The sequence below is a fragment of the Penicillium arizonense genome (genome assembly GCF_001773325.1).
Source record: "Penicillium arizonense strain CBS 141311 chromosome Unknown PENARI_contig019, whole genome shotgun sequence".
Classification (NCBI taxonomy): Eukaryota; Fungi; Ascomycota; class Eurotiomycetes; order Eurotiales; family Aspergillaceae; genus Penicillium; species Penicillium arizonense.
This window is the reverse complement of record NW_019173296.1, coordinates 204,839-220,138: the sequence shown is the minus strand read 5'-3', so window position 1 is coordinate 220,138 and position 15,300 is coordinate 204,839. Positions and strand designations below refer to the sequence as shown.

At 49.4% G+C, this 15,300-nt stretch overlaps 8 protein-coding genes across 8 annotated transcripts; 3 read left to right on the top strand and 5 right to left on the bottom strand.

The window, feature by feature from the left end:
* Positions 1-129: 129 nt before the first annotated feature.
* PENARI_c019G02713 (MARVEL domain-containing protein) lies at positions 130-811 on the bottom strand (the record flags this gene model as incomplete). Its single annotated transcript, XM_022634733.1, has 4 exons — positions 130-268; positions 318-443; positions 499-611; positions 665-811. The coding sequence occupies 4 exons, from the start codon at positions 809-811 to the stop codon at positions 130-132; spliced, it is 525 nt and encodes a 174-aa protein (XP_022485353.1).
* A 1,301-nt stretch (positions 812-2,112) lies between these two features.
* Positions 2,113-3,085, bottom strand: PENARI_c019G09689 (Frag1/DRAM/Sfk1 family protein; the record flags this gene model as incomplete). The annotated part of the gene is made up of 5 exons (XM_022634861.1): positions 2,113-2,258; positions 2,308-2,516; positions 2,579-2,848; positions 2,898-2,979; positions 3,031-3,085. The coding sequence occupies 5 exons, from the start codon at positions 3,083-3,085 to the stop codon at positions 2,113-2,115; spliced, it is 762 nt and encodes a 253-aa protein (XP_022485365.1).
* A 347-nt stretch (positions 3,086-3,432) lies between these two features.
* PENARI_c019G03628 (putative C6 transcription factor) lies at positions 3,433-5,732 on the bottom strand (the record flags this gene model as incomplete). Its single annotated transcript, XM_022634752.1, has 6 exons — positions 3,433-4,000; positions 4,045-4,392; positions 4,440-4,774; positions 4,824-5,189; positions 5,236-5,386; positions 5,626-5,732. 6 exons carry the CDS (start codon positions 5,730-5,732, stop codon positions 3,433-3,435), a joined length of 1,875 nt encoding a protein of 624 aa, XP_022485293.1.
* Positions 5,733-6,247: 515 nt separating this feature from the next.
* On the top strand, positions 6,248-6,431 carry PENARI_c019G12245 (uncharacterized protein; the record flags this gene model as incomplete). Its single annotated transcript, XM_022634904.1, has 2 exons — positions 6,248-6,363; positions 6,428-6,431. The coding sequence occupies 2 exons, from the start codon at positions 6,248-6,250 to the stop codon at positions 6,429-6,431; spliced, it is 120 nt and encodes a 39-aa protein (XP_022485433.1).
* Positions 6,432-6,595: 164 nt separating this feature from the next.
* Positions 6,596-8,099, top strand: PENARI_c019G05296 (uncharacterized protein; the record flags this gene model as incomplete). Its single annotated transcript, XM_022634783.1, has 2 exons — positions 6,596-6,734; positions 6,793-8,099. 2 exons carry the CDS (start codon positions 6,596-6,598, stop codon positions 8,097-8,099), a joined length of 1,446 nt encoding a protein of 481 aa, XP_022485294.1.
* Positions 8,100-8,357: 258 nt separating this feature from the next.
* On the bottom strand, positions 8,358-10,372 carry PENARI_c019G10790 (uncharacterized protein; the record flags this gene model as incomplete). The annotated part of the gene is made up of 5 exons (XM_022634881.1): positions 8,358-8,398; positions 8,458-8,684; positions 8,760-9,673; positions 9,726-10,021; positions 10,120-10,372. 5 exons carry the CDS (start codon positions 10,370-10,372, stop codon positions 8,358-8,360), a joined length of 1,731 nt encoding a protein of 576 aa, XP_022485240.1.
* A 204-nt stretch (positions 10,373-10,576) lies between these two features.
* Positions 10,577-11,043, top strand: PENARI_c019G11681 (BolA family protein; the record flags this gene model as incomplete). Its single annotated transcript, XM_022634897.1, has 3 exons — positions 10,577-10,618; positions 10,689-10,795; positions 10,872-11,043. 3 exons carry the CDS (start codon positions 10,577-10,579, stop codon positions 11,041-11,043), a joined length of 321 nt encoding a protein of 106 aa, XP_022485359.1.
* Positions 11,044-11,435: 392 nt separating this feature from the next.
* PENARI_c019G12298 (syntaxin) lies at positions 11,436-12,618 on the bottom strand (the record flags this gene model as incomplete). Its single annotated transcript, XM_022634905.1, has 5 exons — positions 11,436-11,500; positions 11,547-11,826; positions 11,876-12,348; positions 12,395-12,551; positions 12,613-12,618. The coding sequence occupies 5 exons, from the start codon at positions 12,616-12,618 to the stop codon at positions 11,436-11,438; spliced, it is 981 nt and encodes a 326-aa protein (XP_022485376.1).
* Between the last annotated feature and the right edge of the window lie 2,682 nt (positions 12,619-15,300).

Below are 15,300 nucleotides of genomic sequence, written 5' to 3'. Positions count from 1 at the left end.
GTACTATATTGTATTATATTATATCAACGGCATCGCCAGTCATGTATAATTGAACGTGATAGATTTCCACTAAATATCATATTATCATATTGAATAACTTGCCGTACCCGCTGTAACTGAGTTCCTAGTTCAATGAACCACACCGGCAGTTTGCAGATTCTCCTGGAGCCTCTCCTCCGGAGCTCTCTGCTCCATAGGTTGCGAAGTATCTTCCTTCCGGAAGTAGAGATACAACACCTCAAACAAAGCAGCCCCCATCGACATAAAGCTGTCACTCATTAGCACAGTAAATGTTCCCTTATATCCAGAATACTCACAATGCAATGAAACTGAATGCCTCAGCAGCATACTTCCGACTACAGACTACCTCCCCGTTCCAGCGATTCACGCTGCAACTAATGTGGTTGAAATTCAGGGCGAGGAAGATGAATGATGTGAGCCAGCTGATCGGCAGATATTAGCACTGGGTCATAGTTCCATGTGTCTATCTTTACTCACAGGTATGAGATTACCGCGTCGGACATGAGTAAGGGAAGGACATGCCATCTACGACGATTGGCAATGCAGCTTGTGCTCAGCGTTATGGCGCAGAGGACAGGGGTTAATACAGACTATATAAAGTAAGTAGATTAATTGACAAAAGATTAATCTTCACAGAACTTACAATAACCAAGGGAAAAATCACAGCCAACGTCTTGGTCTCCTGGACTGCCCAGGCTGTGATTCCGAGAACGATGATCGAACTGACACATTGGATTATATGGGCGATGGTTGAGACCGTGCCACAGGGATGTTCGTAGAAGCCTATCATTGTGAAGATGTGCCTGGAATTAAGAAGATCAATAATTATCCCCCAAGTTGTGTTTTCGGGGGTGGTGTTGGGCTTTTATGTCAGGGTCCGAAATGTATGATATCACCACATGTGGTGATCCAAAGGACGACCAACGCCCTATTATTTTGGAAACTGGGACTGAGTATGATTTGTTCGTCTGTTGTATTAGTCTACCCCTTTGACTCATACTCGAATTGTTACAGTGCTATTCCGTTCTGTACAAATAGCTCCTGTCATTCCCACAGTGCACCAACCAACAATGAGCAGGCCCAAATGATGGAATTAGCATGATAAGAAAAGTCGATCAAAGAACAGATGCTCTCTGATTAAAACCAAACATTCGCGCAAAGACACTATCATAAGCCCAATTGAGATTGCACAATTCTGAACCTCGAACCAAAAAGGCACTTTTGCCAGCCCATATGTCTGTGGATGGTCCAAAGAAACCATTAGAAGTAATATTCCCAAGACCTGCTTTGAGAATTCATTTGGACCCATATAGCCAGTCTCTAGGCTATGCCATGTGTTGTTGATTTTGGGACGAGACATCTGTACCTGGAGCCTTATACAGACAAGATGAATTGCTGGATCCTCAACATATACATTGCTACATTTGCGCACCTTCCTGAGACCAAGGGTCAACTGGGACATTCCAGTTTCAACGCCTCCTGTGTGCACAAGCATAACATTCACATCGGATGGGCGCAGCTCAACCCTGAGTTCCCGTACATAGAGATCCAGAGCAGCCTTTGTTGCACAGTAAATCGGATGGGTTGGCTAGGGCATAAGACCCAAGAGGCTGCTTGTAAAGACAATTTCTCCTTTTGCTGGAATGGCCACGTCTACAAACACGGGATTCAGTTCAATCACGCTCGCGGAGTTGGTTGTCAGCATTCGAAGGGATTCGGTATAGCTAGCCTCAGTGGCCACGCTTTTCCCGGTAAAGCCATACTTGCGAAGACATTATGCTTGCGAGAGCCCGAGACAGACAAGTTGTTGTCTCTGAAGAGTTTAGCGCGATTGGATATTCAATTCATCCGTCAGCTTCGACGCGTGGATATCGCGTAGTGTACAATCTCATACAAAGCGCCAATCTGCTGCCTCAAGGATTGCACGTGTTTTCTTGCGCCAAATTGGATACCGACGCCAAGAAAAAGGGCGTTGACCAGTACGTCGGTTAAATATTTAGAATTAAATTAAATATATAAAATGAACTAAATGCCAGAGTCTATAAAATAACAAAGAGAGACCCGGAGCATTCCTTGGAGAGCGATCCCAGCTCAAAAATCAATCGGACCCCTTGGCCTCATTACAGTTTCCGGCTTCATATACTTCTCCCCCTGAGGAACGCGCTTCTTCGTCCGAACAGACGGCAACAGGTCAGGAACAATAGAGAACACAAAGAAGGCGAAGATGAGCGCAGCAACTGTCGACGTTAGCGTTTGATATCGTCTCAAGGCGTAAACATAACATACCCCATTCCAGAACAGCACCTGCATTCTTCTTCTCTTTCGAGCTGGATTTCGCGCACACCCCAAATCCGATTGCGACGCCAAGCTCGCAGACGATGAATAGAGACTTGAGATAGAAACTGACTAGCAAGATTCGGGCTTGGGGGTGGTACCATCGACCCAGGTGGATGTATTCCAGACAGACTAGAATAGCGCAGACTACGTAGCTTGCACTGTGAATTGGTTAGCTTTTCTTGATCTTTTGGCTTTTGGTGTACGCGTGGAATGATCATACATGAACATGGCCAGAAATCCATAATGGAGGTGTTGGTGGTGCTTCGTGTCGAAGATGGATAAGAGGATGACGCCCAATGCTCCCGTGAGCGCAAAGAAAATCGACCCAATGGCACACGACTTGTCGAAAAGATCTCTATTCCGTGCTAGTTGGCCGGCGTGTCGAAGCCATCGCTCAGATAGTAGCGACAGGGTCAGGAATACGCCGGTGACTACGCATCCGGCGACGAACAGCGGCTTGAGTCTTTCGGCACCGATGTGGGATATATATCTGACCCAATCAGTTCTTATATTCGGAAATAATATGCAATTGGACTCACGGAATCGAGAGTTTATCGCTCATGGTGGTATAATGTGGCTTGCCGTCCGCCGCCCAGCTGGTAAGCATAGCCACCAGCATAGCTAAATTGTCAGTATAAATAAGAATAAGACATATCAAGACTCAAGTCTCACCTAGCCACATGCATCCTGACACCACGGGGAAAAGCCAAAATGAAAGAATCCACATCGTGTGGTGAGAAGAGAATTTACTCTCCGAGGCGGAATCCCGCGGGTTTGTTTGTCCCTTTCTACACGAAGGAGTGAAAAGAGTGAAAGGATTGGATGCAAGGGTTAGTCCATGGAAATGACAGTGACAACTCCCTCTGTTCCTGTAGGAGGCATGCAAGGGGAAAATTATGTCTATCACGACACCCGACGTCTTGGCGGATCGGCGCGGTTTATGCCCCCACTCACTCGGGGCAATGCCTTGTTCGGGTTGTACAGTTACATGTAGATTGTCTATAGGTCCTTGCAAGTTGGTTGTATCGATTGAAGACTATGAGAGATCAGCATAAAAGGTGTAGATAGACTCAATTATAGATTCTCCATAGCCCGTATCAAATCCTCCAAGGTCTGATGGCTAACACTCCCAGCAGTCGGGACATTGGCCTTGCTAGAAACCCGTTGTACAACATAATCCGCCGAAAGAGAAGCCACATCGGTCGCGGACCACATATCGCTATTCAAATGCTTGAAAATAGATGTCACCTTGATAGGAACAAGGGATGGATCCGGATCATTGGATTTCAGGACCAATTCAATGGTTCGGAGGAAGGCTTTGCATAATCGACCCCAGCCGAGACTCATGTGCCATAGACCGACGACGCAGCTTTCTAGGACGAGGGCCCATTTGGGGTTGTGCCCGTCTAGTTGGGAGGTCGCATGTACGCCGGCTAGACAGAAGTAGTGTAACATTACGATTGGGATGGATTTCCAGCCGTGGCGGTGTTTGAAGATTAGAATAAGGGAGCCGATTGTTTCCATGGCTTCGAATTTGACGTGGTCGAAGTCGATTTTGTTATGTTCGCCGGTGTCTGTGATTGGGCTTGCTTTTGTGGTGAACAGGGTACTCAGGGATATTAGAGTTGCTTGGTAGTAAAAGCTGATGGGTCAGTATCAAGTTTGAAATTGGAGGAAGATACTCACTGTAAGCAGAGGATATGCGGAGTGGTATTACTTTCAGGCAAGACAGCTGGAGGCAGGCTTGCTTTCCAGGTGACCATCCTTTTATATAGTATGTAGCAATATTCCTGGTCGTCCTTGGTCATAGTTTCGGTAACTCTGAGTGAAAATGCCGCAACCTCATTCACGATGGCTGCCAGGGCACTTCTATATCGTAAGGTTGTATAGTAGTGTGGACGAGAAACCGGCAAGTCGAAAGGATAGGGCTTCCATTCTATATCCTCATCAAGTCTGGCTGCCTGTTGGGCCGAGCAGCGTTGTGGCGGAGGTACCGGCCAATGAGACACCTTTCTGTAGACCTGCGAGGCGAGTCTATTCCTAGGTTAGTGATTTCCATAAAGGATAAAGGGAGTTCCCACGCTTGGATATCGAAAACCGCCCACGAGACCATCTCCTGGGACAGTTCGGCGGAGGAAAGTTGATTTTCTTCCTCGCTATGCTCATTATAGTGTTCAACCGTATCATATCCTGATTGGAGATAAAACTTTGCTCCATTCATGATAAACTGAGTGCCCAGTCTATCGACTCCGAAGGTACAGGAGAGCAATCCGAGTAGAATCCCAGATTGGATTGTAGGAAGATCCGGGGTCCCCTTGTCATTTTCCCAGAGCAGCTGTATTTGGTCGTAAAGCTTCTGGCCCAGGCCTTTCTCCTCTCGTCGATCAGTAATCCGGTTGAGTCTGTATGAAAAGCTCTACGGATTGTTAGAAGAGATCGTCAATCAAGTATAAGAATAGGCATACACAGCCGAAGAATAGCAGAATATGGACCAACAAGCGAGAACAATATCTTCCCGGGTAGTGGGTCTCCAGATCTTGGAGAAACATGTCCAGATCGATCAGATTCCAGGTTGGGTTCTCCCACGTGAAATAGAAAGACAACAGGTGGCTGGCGGTGTCATTTTCGACAATTGAAGTCCAAAACTTAATGGAATTCACTCGGACTGGAGGATCCTTGGTGATTGGCCGTTTCAACTTTGCATTGTCGGACATCGACTGATACATCTGGCCCAGCGAGATCTTCGAGTTGGGCACTTGGACATAGTGCTTCGTCAATGACTCTGAAGCTAGGATATCCGAGAATATCTCCGGAGATGCCGTGAAGTGTTTCTATCTGTTCAGTCACTAGTTCATACAGTACGAGTTGATCTCGAACCTTGATGATATTGTTGACAGAGATCCTCTCATTGATGGTGGCCTGAGCGAGAATCTCACCGAGCAATGCTTCGTAGACCTCGACTTTGCGTTGCAGAGATTGAAGCTGAAGCTTCTGGTTGTCCCTCTTTGATACCGTATAGGTACAGACCCTGTCTAGGTGGATACAGTTCAAGCATCTAGGGCGTTGACCGTCACATTTCGCCTTTTTCTCTCGGCAGGCCGAACAAGCGGAAATTGTCCGGAAAGGATGGATTCCAAGGGGCTCATTTGGTAGCCGAGGGATAGCAACCTTGCCCTCGACACCATTTAGAGGTGTGGAAGTCGATTTTTGATCGCCAGAGGAAGCGCCACTCATTGAATCAGGGATAGCTCTGTGTTACTAGCGCACACGCGCACTGCAGAGTCCTCCAGTTGGTCGCACAAATTGTGGCGTAAAATCTCGGGATCCAATTCCTGTACTGTGTATGGGCGGAACGCCAAGCCGGCAGATGCCATGGTCACGTGGCACGTCCACGCCAACGTGTGGCAGTTTTTGTATACAATATCGGCATCAGATATCAATCTGGCTCAAGGGCCAAGGGTCAAGGGTCAAAGTCAAAAGGTCAGAGTTCAGCGAGCAAAGCAGGATGCATGTGCTATATCACGTGATGAACTTTGTATAGATCGCAATGACGTAACCCAAAATCAACAACACCTCCCATCACCTCACATCTCACTGCATTGCGTGGATTGCGTGGATTGCATGGGTTGCATCTTGTCCAAAGGAGTCCAGATACAAATTCTTGTCTTTGACAAACTGTTTGAAGGTAGAATCAGCTACAGGTGGCTAATCCAGCCTTATACGTCGATCATTACGTGCAGGCACGCAAGTTGGGGTCTGGACATGTAGATCTATACGACCGATGATCTCATGTCTTATATTGCACTCCGGTTGGCCAAAAGTGACAAGATGAGAGAGAACAAGTTGGAATATTCCCCAGGTACTTGGCGAAACAGGGCCTACTTGAAACATGACGCCATCCCTGTACACAGCGCCACTGAACCTGAACTTGAATGAACCTGAACCTGAATTGGATGTCAACATCAACATGGATGTCGACCTGTTTGCTCATCATTTCCCCTTTTAGTATCTGTGACAGAACCCTGAGCAAGTGGCTGGAATTACCTATGGACCTGTGCCAATAATAGAGCTAAAGGCGTTTGATCTCATTGACATTGCTTGATACACAGCAGGCAGCAAACGTCACTCATTTGTTTGAGTATCACATAAATACCCTCACTTCTCCCCCGACTTCTTCCCTCATCACCCTCCACTTCATCAACCATCTTTCACAACTTTGATATTATCTACCTTTATTATGGATTTCGTTCGCAAGGCTGAAGAGGCCTTGACTGGCAAGAACAAGGAGTCTAAGGAGTCGACCCAGTCCTCCAACCATGGCCCTCACTCGTCTAACTTGGCCAACAAGCTTGATCCCCGTGTTGACAGTGACCGCGGTATGCACCCTCCCCTCACCCGCCAGCAACATTGATACTGACTGATATTCTGCTATAGACAACCGCGCTGCCCACACTGGTGCCCACCACACTGGTGCTACTGGCACTACTGGCACTACCGGTGCTACCACTGGTGCTACCACAGGAACCACTGGCACTAGCACTACTGGCCACAACTCCAGTATTGCCAACAAGCTAGACCCCCGTGTTGATGCTGATGCTGCCAATCGTGCCAATGCCACTTCCACTGGAACCACTGGCACTACTGCTACTCACGGTACTCATGGCACTACCGGTACCACTGGCCTGACTGGTACTGGTACCCACGGCAACCACGGCAGCACCAACGCTGGCCCCCACGGCTCCAAGATCGCCAACAAGGCCGACCCTCGCGTCGACTCTGACCGTGACAACCGTGCTAAGCATGACACCTTTGGCACCACCACTGGTACTACCGGTACCTCTGGCTTGACTGGTACTCACGGTACTGGCACCACTCATGGCACCTCTGGCCTGACTGGCACCCAAGGCAGCACCAACGCTGGTCCCCACGACTCGAAGATCGCCAACAAGGTTGACCCCCGCGTCGACTCTGACCGTGATAACCGTGCTAAGCACGATACCTTTGGCACCACTGGTGCTTCTCACGGTACCTCTGGCCTGACTGGCACCCACGGCACCACTGGAACTACCGGAACTACTGGTACCGCTGGCCTGGCTGGTACCCACGCCGCCACTGGCACCGCCCACACTGGCAGCACCAATGCTGGCCCTCACGACTCGAAGATCGCCAACAAGGTCGATCCCCGCGTCGACTCTGACCGTGACAACCGTGCTAAGCATGATACCTTCGGCACTACTGGTACTACCGGTACCTCTGGCTTGACTGGTACTCACGGCACTGGCACTACTCACGGCACCACTGGCCTCACCGGCACCCACGGCAGCACCAACGCTGGCCCCCACGACTCGAAGATCGCCAACAAGGTCGACCCCCGCGTCGACTCTGACCTCGACAACCGTGCCCAGCACCACTCCCACACCACCGGCACCGGCACTGGCATTGGAAGCACCACCCAAGGCACTCACGGCCTCGGCTCGGCTGGTTTCGATCCTCAAATTCACGGCGATACTACTGCCACAGGAACTGGTACTGGCTCTGGCATAACTGGCTCTGGTCTTGGTTCTCATGCTCAGGGTGCGCCTGCTGGTAGTTCTTACACCAACCCTACCACTACCACCACTGGTGGTCTTGGTTCTACTGGTACTACTGGTCACGATTCCAAGATTGCGAACAAGCTCGATCCTCGTGTTGACTCTGATGCCAAGCGTGTTGAGCAGGATGGTTTGCAGCGCCAGTTCTAGATGCTGCGCCACTTTCTCTTACGGCTGTTTACCACCCCGATTCAGTTTGTTTCAGACACTGGATCTGTGATATGATGTTACGACTTTGATCTTTCAGCAAGCAAACTCGTTTCTTTGGATAGGATAAGATACACAAATGAATTTCATTTTTTACTAGATTGCAGTGAAGTAGATTAGTGTACATTTGAGTAGAGAGCAACTGGCCTCTAGCCCGCCAATGAATAATATGATAAAGTACAGTGTTGTTTTTGTGTCTAATCAAACATCAAAAACCTCTTTAATAAGCGCCTTCTTATTAACTGCAAATAGTCAGCATCATCCATACACATACGACCCTTCCAACCAAAGAAGAACTCACCCTTTCCCATGGCATTCCTGGGAATAGCATCCAAAACCTTCATCTCGGATGGAATCTTATAAGAAGCCAAACGTTCCTTCAATGCTCGTCTCATATCCATCGGACCCCAAGACTTCCCATTACGACTTGAAGTAGCAGCATCGGGATGGAGGACGACGACCGCAGCAACTTTCTGTCCCCATTGTTCAGAGGGGAGGCCGACGACGGCTGCTTCGGTGATTTGGGGACTATAAGATGCGATTAGCGAGTCACAAAACAAAAGGAGAATGCAAAAGAAAGATAAGAAAAGAGAGGAAACATACAGCGAAAGCAACTCCCTCTCAACCTCCAACGCGCTAACCTTCTCCGCGCCCGTCTTGATAATATCAACACTCTTCCTCCCCTGAATGAAATACATCGGTCCCTTCGCCCACTCTCCACTCCCACCACGTCCAGCCCCGTCAACAACCCTCCTCGTCGCTACATCACCCGTACAGAACCATTTCCCTTTTCCATCCTCACCACCCACGAACCCCTCGCGTGTGGCTTTCTCGTTACCCCAATACTCACTGAAAATAGTCTCGCCCCGTAACTGGATCTCGCCTTCACGTTCACGGCCTTGAGCGTCGACTTCGGCGCCGGGGGGAATTACTTCGCCCGTTTCGGTGTCGACTAGACGTGCTTCCACGCCTGGGAGGGGCCAGCCGACGCTGCCGTCGACTCGGTCGGCAGGGTCGAGGCCGCAGCTTATTGCCATGCCGACTTCTGTCATGCCGAAGCGTTCGAGGAGGATGTTGCCGTTGCTTAGGGTTGACCAGGATGTTTTTGTTGGTGTTGGGAGGGCGGCTGAGCCTGAGATGTTTAGGCGGAGGTTTTGAGGGGAGATTCCTTCTTTTGCGGCTGTTTGGGTTTCTGTTGGGAGGTTTTGGAAGGAGTTTAGGAGTCTGTTGTAGATTGTCGGGACGGCGGTTAGGAAGGTGATTTTGGATGGAGGAGTGGTGGTGGTGTTGCGTTGGAAAGGTGCTGCTAGGCGTTTCCAGACTTGGTCTGTGTTGAAGGGGTACATGAATTCGATGGATGTGCCTGCTACTATTGGTGCCACGATTGCATTTACTACACCGTGGATGTGGTGCAGTGGTAGTAGGTGTAAGAGGCGGTCATCGGGGGAGTACTTCCATGCTTGTAAGAGGGATGAGGCTTGTGCTGCCAGTGCCGATTGTGGAATGAGTACGCCTTTCTATATACGGGTTAGATGGGTCTGTCTTTGGTTGGAATGGACATGAACGTACTGGTCGATTGGTCGTGCCAGATGTGTATAGCATCATTCCACCAGCAGGCTTCTTCAGCTCCTCCAAAGTGACACTCTCACGAGCAGCACCCTCCATGAGCTTATTGCGAATATTGAACAAAGGCTCACGTTCCAACCCCTGATTCAGGATATCCATAGCCTTGCCGGCATATTTCTCAGTGGCAAGCAATACCTTTGCCTGCGAATTATCGAGAATATACTTCAATTCTCGTGTCGGAAAAGAAGGCGACAGCGGCAGCGCAATAGCATCACTCGCAAAGATCGCCAACAAGGTCACTGCAACAGTCAATGTTTATCCATCAGACAGCAGATACAGAAGACAACAGTACCTACGTAGTCGTAGCTATTCTCCGCCAGAAACGCAACCCGCTCACCGGCCAATTGACCCTGCGCCTTGGCAGCTTCGCGCTCGAGATCATCCTTGGCCGCGACAACATCGGCAATTAAACTCCCGTATGTAAATGAGCGGGCGGACAAACTGTGAACAACAGCCAGACTGTCCGGGTCGTGGTCTCGGAGTGCGCGGAAGATGTGCGTGTTCGGGAGAGTCGATAGCTGTCTGAGGGCGAAGGGCATGCGACTGACGCGCGCACGCGAATAGCGCGAGAGTAGCGAGATCATGGGCATGTTGGAGGTTGGTTCGACATCAATTGCCTCTGCAATTACATCCCACTTGTAGGAGGGAAGTCGGCCAAGTTGATGTCATGAGGGAAGTTCCGAAATCAAAAACATCCGATTGGCCTCGCTTTGCTCCTTCACCTCTCCATCCAAATGCTTCCTCGCTGTCTGCCGGGTCTGATTCCCCGTCGTCTGTTCTCTGTTTCGGCTAGGATGGCTTCTATGACTCCGTTGGAGGATGCCATGCGCGACAAGGTGAGTTTACTGCCAGAGGGTGTATGGCATGGTGCATGGTGGGTTGCTAACTCTTCTCTTCTCTTTCTAGATCGCCCATGCCTTTACACCCTCTACCCTGATTATCCGCAATGATTCCCACAAACATGCGCACCATGCTGCCATGGAGGGATCGACGTCGAAGGAGACGCATTTCCAGTTCGTCCCATGCCGGTGTCCATACCGTGTCCCCGCATGCCTTGGAGTCGGACTGACACCCTATTTCTGTTTCTAGTGTGACGATTGTTTCGGATTCCTTTGAATCGAAGATGCAGCCTGCTAGGCATCGGATGGTCTACGCGTTATTCAAGGAGGAGATGGCTCGTGAGGGCGGACTTCATGCGCTGCAGCTGAAGACGAAGACACCGGCTGAGGAACAGCGCGAGAAGGAGAAGGAGAAGGCATAAACAAATATGGATGGCGTTTGAGTGATCTATTATAGTCAGATACCCCTCGAATGCATTGCATTGGGCTTTGGTTCACCATACGCTTGCACTTAAGTTACACCTACAAATACACATGCACATACACAAAGAAATCAATTATTAGACGGTATTACATAGATTCTAGCGCCAAACAGGAGCCAACACAGAAAATAATCTAGTATATACATCCATGCGCAGCGACCAAGACGGGTGGGCGCGAGCAGCTGTACAACACGAACAGCTAAGCAAAGACAAAAGGAAAGCACGATTTGAAGGCATTGCTTTTACACAAGAGAGAAGAAAATGCGAGGGTGGTGGTATAACAACAAGGGGAAAGACAAAGGGAAGATGAGGCCGGTCGTACAGGGAATAAATCAGTTCTTCTTGTTGGACTCGACGACACCGACGGCGACACCGACAACGATGGCAATGATGATGACTGGGGAGGTTAGCGGGGCAGACGCATTCGGAGTAGAGATACTTACTAACGATGATCAACGCGTACCACTTCCAACGCCGAGCGTTCTTTGCGCTCTGGATGGCGCTGCTCAACTTGGTGTTGGCTTGCTCGACGTTGCGGTGCGTCTCCTCGGCGCCCTGGTTGATTTGCGCAACTGCCGGCTCCTGCTGGTGTACCAGCTCGGCGACTTCGTTGTACAGCTCGCTGAGTGCGATGAGGTCTTGTTCGATCTTGCGAATGGCGGCGGAACGCTGGAGAGTGGCCTGGCGGGCATCGTTGGCCTGGCGAGTACGGGTACCGGGAACCTATTTGGCAATTAGAAGTGATCATAGAAATCCGAGCAGCAGTACATACCACAAAGCTCTGCTCTTGACCCATCAGGACGTTCTGCACACCCTGCTCCAACTCCTCGGGGGTAGCCTCGGGGTTGGCGATCTCGTATCGGCGGCGCACTTGCTCCTCCAGACGCTTCTGGAAGTCGGTCTGTGTGCGCTGGTACTGCTCGATCTCACGGCGGAGGTTGCGGCTGACGTTCTCGACCTGGCCCGAGACACGGCTGTCGCCTGATCCGGGGGTCTCCTTGATGCGCTTGAACTGATCGCGCAGGTAGCGCAGGGCAGTGTTGATCTCATCCTCAATGTAGTCAAGTGTCTGACGCGAAGCCTGGTCCTCCTTTCCGGTGCTCGAGTCCAGCAGGGCCTTTTGGGCGTGGGCCAGCTGGGTCTCGCGCTTCGTGGTCAACTCGGCGATACCTTCGTTGAGTTCCTTGCACTTGTTCAAAATCGCAGTCGGCCCGCCACCGGAGGGCTGGTTGACGTTGGACATTTCTGTTGGCGTCAGCGCGGATCACGACGCGGTCGAATTGAAACATACCGTAGCCACCGTTTCCAGTCTCCACGGCATCGGCCTGGCCGTAGCCACCCCCATATCCATAGCTCTGCTGCTGGCTGCCATAGGGATTCTGCTGCTGGCTGCCGTATGGGTTGTACTGGCCGTAGCCCCCTTGGTTGTTATCCCCCAAGCTCTGGTACTGGGGAAAACCGGGTCAGTCCCATACATCCACACATTCAAGGTTTCACAGGTTCACTCACACTCATGATTGCGGAATGTGTTGTGTAGTAAGGTACAAAGGGGGGAAGATGAAGGAGGGAAGGGTGAGACGGGAGATGTGGAGAGTGGCAGAAGCGCCGGCGGTAGACCAATAACAGAAAGATTAAAGATTAAGGAAATTAAAGGATAAGTGAAAGAATAAAGAATAAAGAATAAACGTTAGAGTAATAAAAGGGATGTCCAAGTCAATTGGGATCCCCCTATTTTATTGGATTTTCGTTCCTGCGTATTCGTACAGCCTCCTTACGTGGAGCGCAGAGATTGACCCTGGCGGTTACTATTTCTGACGGATCGGCCGTTGTACTGAGTACTTGGCTGTTGGTAGTGTGGCCCACTCTGAGACATGTACCAAGTACCCACGTCAGGGTCTGGTCTTCACGTCATGATTATGATCTATCCAGAGATACATACCTATGTAATGTCTATTCCAATGTCATTGCAAGTGAAATACTCTGTTCAATAGAATATTGCAACCTATTCAGGCGGAAATAGCACGCGCAGGCAACCGGATATCGTGGATGAAGACTCCGACAGTGTACGACTGGGCCAATCAGCTGAAGATGCCAATGCTAAGCCTCGTTAGTTCTCAGATCTCAGCTTGACCTTTCTTGGTGATTTTGGTGTCTACTAAACAGATACATATAGAGCAATGGCCTAATTCTAACTGGCAGCATCGTTTACGCTCCAAGTCTCCTACAAGGTGGCAAGTGGTGTGTGGACTATATAAGCGCTCTATAGGCGCCAGTCTACAACAGCCGAACTCTTCTCCTCAAATCCACACGACTAGCGCCAGATTAATATAGTAGCCGCCTACAAATCTAAATATATGGGGAGGTGAATCAAGGTATCCAAATACCTCTAGGTTCAAAAAGTGGGTGGCCTGGCAGCCAAAGTGTATGCCTAGCAGTAAACTCATCTACCTCAGACCTTGCCGCTTTTTGCTCACTGAGCAGATCTGAGCGTCGGGGTGAGCAGCGACAGCGACCTCAATAAAATGCACTACGCTAGCCCGACTTACGTGCCATCTTCCCTCACTAAATCACCCCCATTGTCTCATCAAAAATGTATTGGCATCATCAAAATGACCATTCATCCTGGTAATCTTACTGCAGTCAATTGCGCCACAATAGAGCCTGCTACTTGGTCAACCAATCAGTATTGCATTTTATACTACATGCTCCTAGAAACACTCCTACTACCTCTATGATCTCATAATCAGGCTTTGGATGACTGTTGGTGTCAAGGGCAATTAGATGAGTCTGCTCTGACATTTGCATTCTACTCTGGGTTCTTGACCAACGGTGACAAAGTTTGCGGAATTTGACGGTAAAGCCACCGCTCGCGCCAATAAGCTCGTGCTTCTATAGGCAATCGTCATCTCTTTGTGAGGCTTCAAGCATTTGGCTCCTAGGAGCCGGCCCGACCTTAGATAGTTCTAAGACACGCAAGCTAACTTCCTGGACCAATTTCCATTCACTCATAGTCAACCAGATTCCTAGAAACTCAGGCTGTTTACGACCCCTAAGATAACTGCCTAGCGTGTCAGAAATATGGGGCGTTATTCCAACTTGGATATATAAATGAGTACACCTTCCTCCTTTCTTCAATAAGAATAAATACTTGTCGCTCTCTTTTGATCAGAACCTAGTTAGGCGCCACGCTCAGATAACACAGTGAGTTTTCTCTCAGATTTCTGGTTTTGCGAAGCGCCGACTAACCCTGACCCTAGCTTGTTTGCAATGACCGAACCAACGAACATCAGCACTTCCACTGCGCAATCCGTAAAAGCGGCCTAGTCTAGTGTTATTGCCCTCCTAGAAAGCATCAAAAGCAGCCGAGTATACAACCGGAGCTGTCAAAGAGCTTTTCTATCGGCTATCGTCATCAATAAAACACTAGGGGAGCTTGCATCGGCTTTTGACCAATCAGGTTCTTGTAGGCTCACTCAAGAAGTCCAGTTTCACCTTTAGATAGCAATCTGGACAAACCAAGATGCCTGTGCAAGATACTAGGAGGCTTTCAACGAATGGACAAGTCCACTTATCAACGACACTCTGCACAACTCGAATTGGCATCTTCTCGGTGCCTTCGTGGATATACACTCCCAAATTCTGAGCGAAAGGCTACAACTACTGGAAGACACCATAAATATGGTGATGGAAATCTACGCATTGTATGTTAGCTTCAATTCCTTTGTTCTTCCGATAACCAGCTCACTGACTTTTTTCGCCAGATTGCCTGCATTTTTCACCTCGAAGAATGTCTCCGACGAACAGTGGAAGTCAATACTGGCAAAGAGATCGCCTTGCTTTCTGCACTTATCAAAGCAAACGAAAGTCAGCAAGCACATCAGCTCAAAGAAAGGGCGGCCGAACGCATTTCTTGCGAAATCAAAGGATATGGCATAGCAATGCAACACCACCGATAAATCCTTGACGAATTGCTGACCGACTTTCGTCAGCTACGATGGGGACAAATAAATGATACTACGAACGACGATCAGCTTCCGCGTGCTATCAGTAATTTGCCTCATGAGATCTAATGGTCCTACCACAACGGCGTTATTCGGATGAATGGAATTGTGATAGCTAGGTCTTAGGGGGCATATGATGATAACGATGCTCCATCGGCTCTTATGGTTCATGCCGATGCTCTCTCAGAGATAGCTG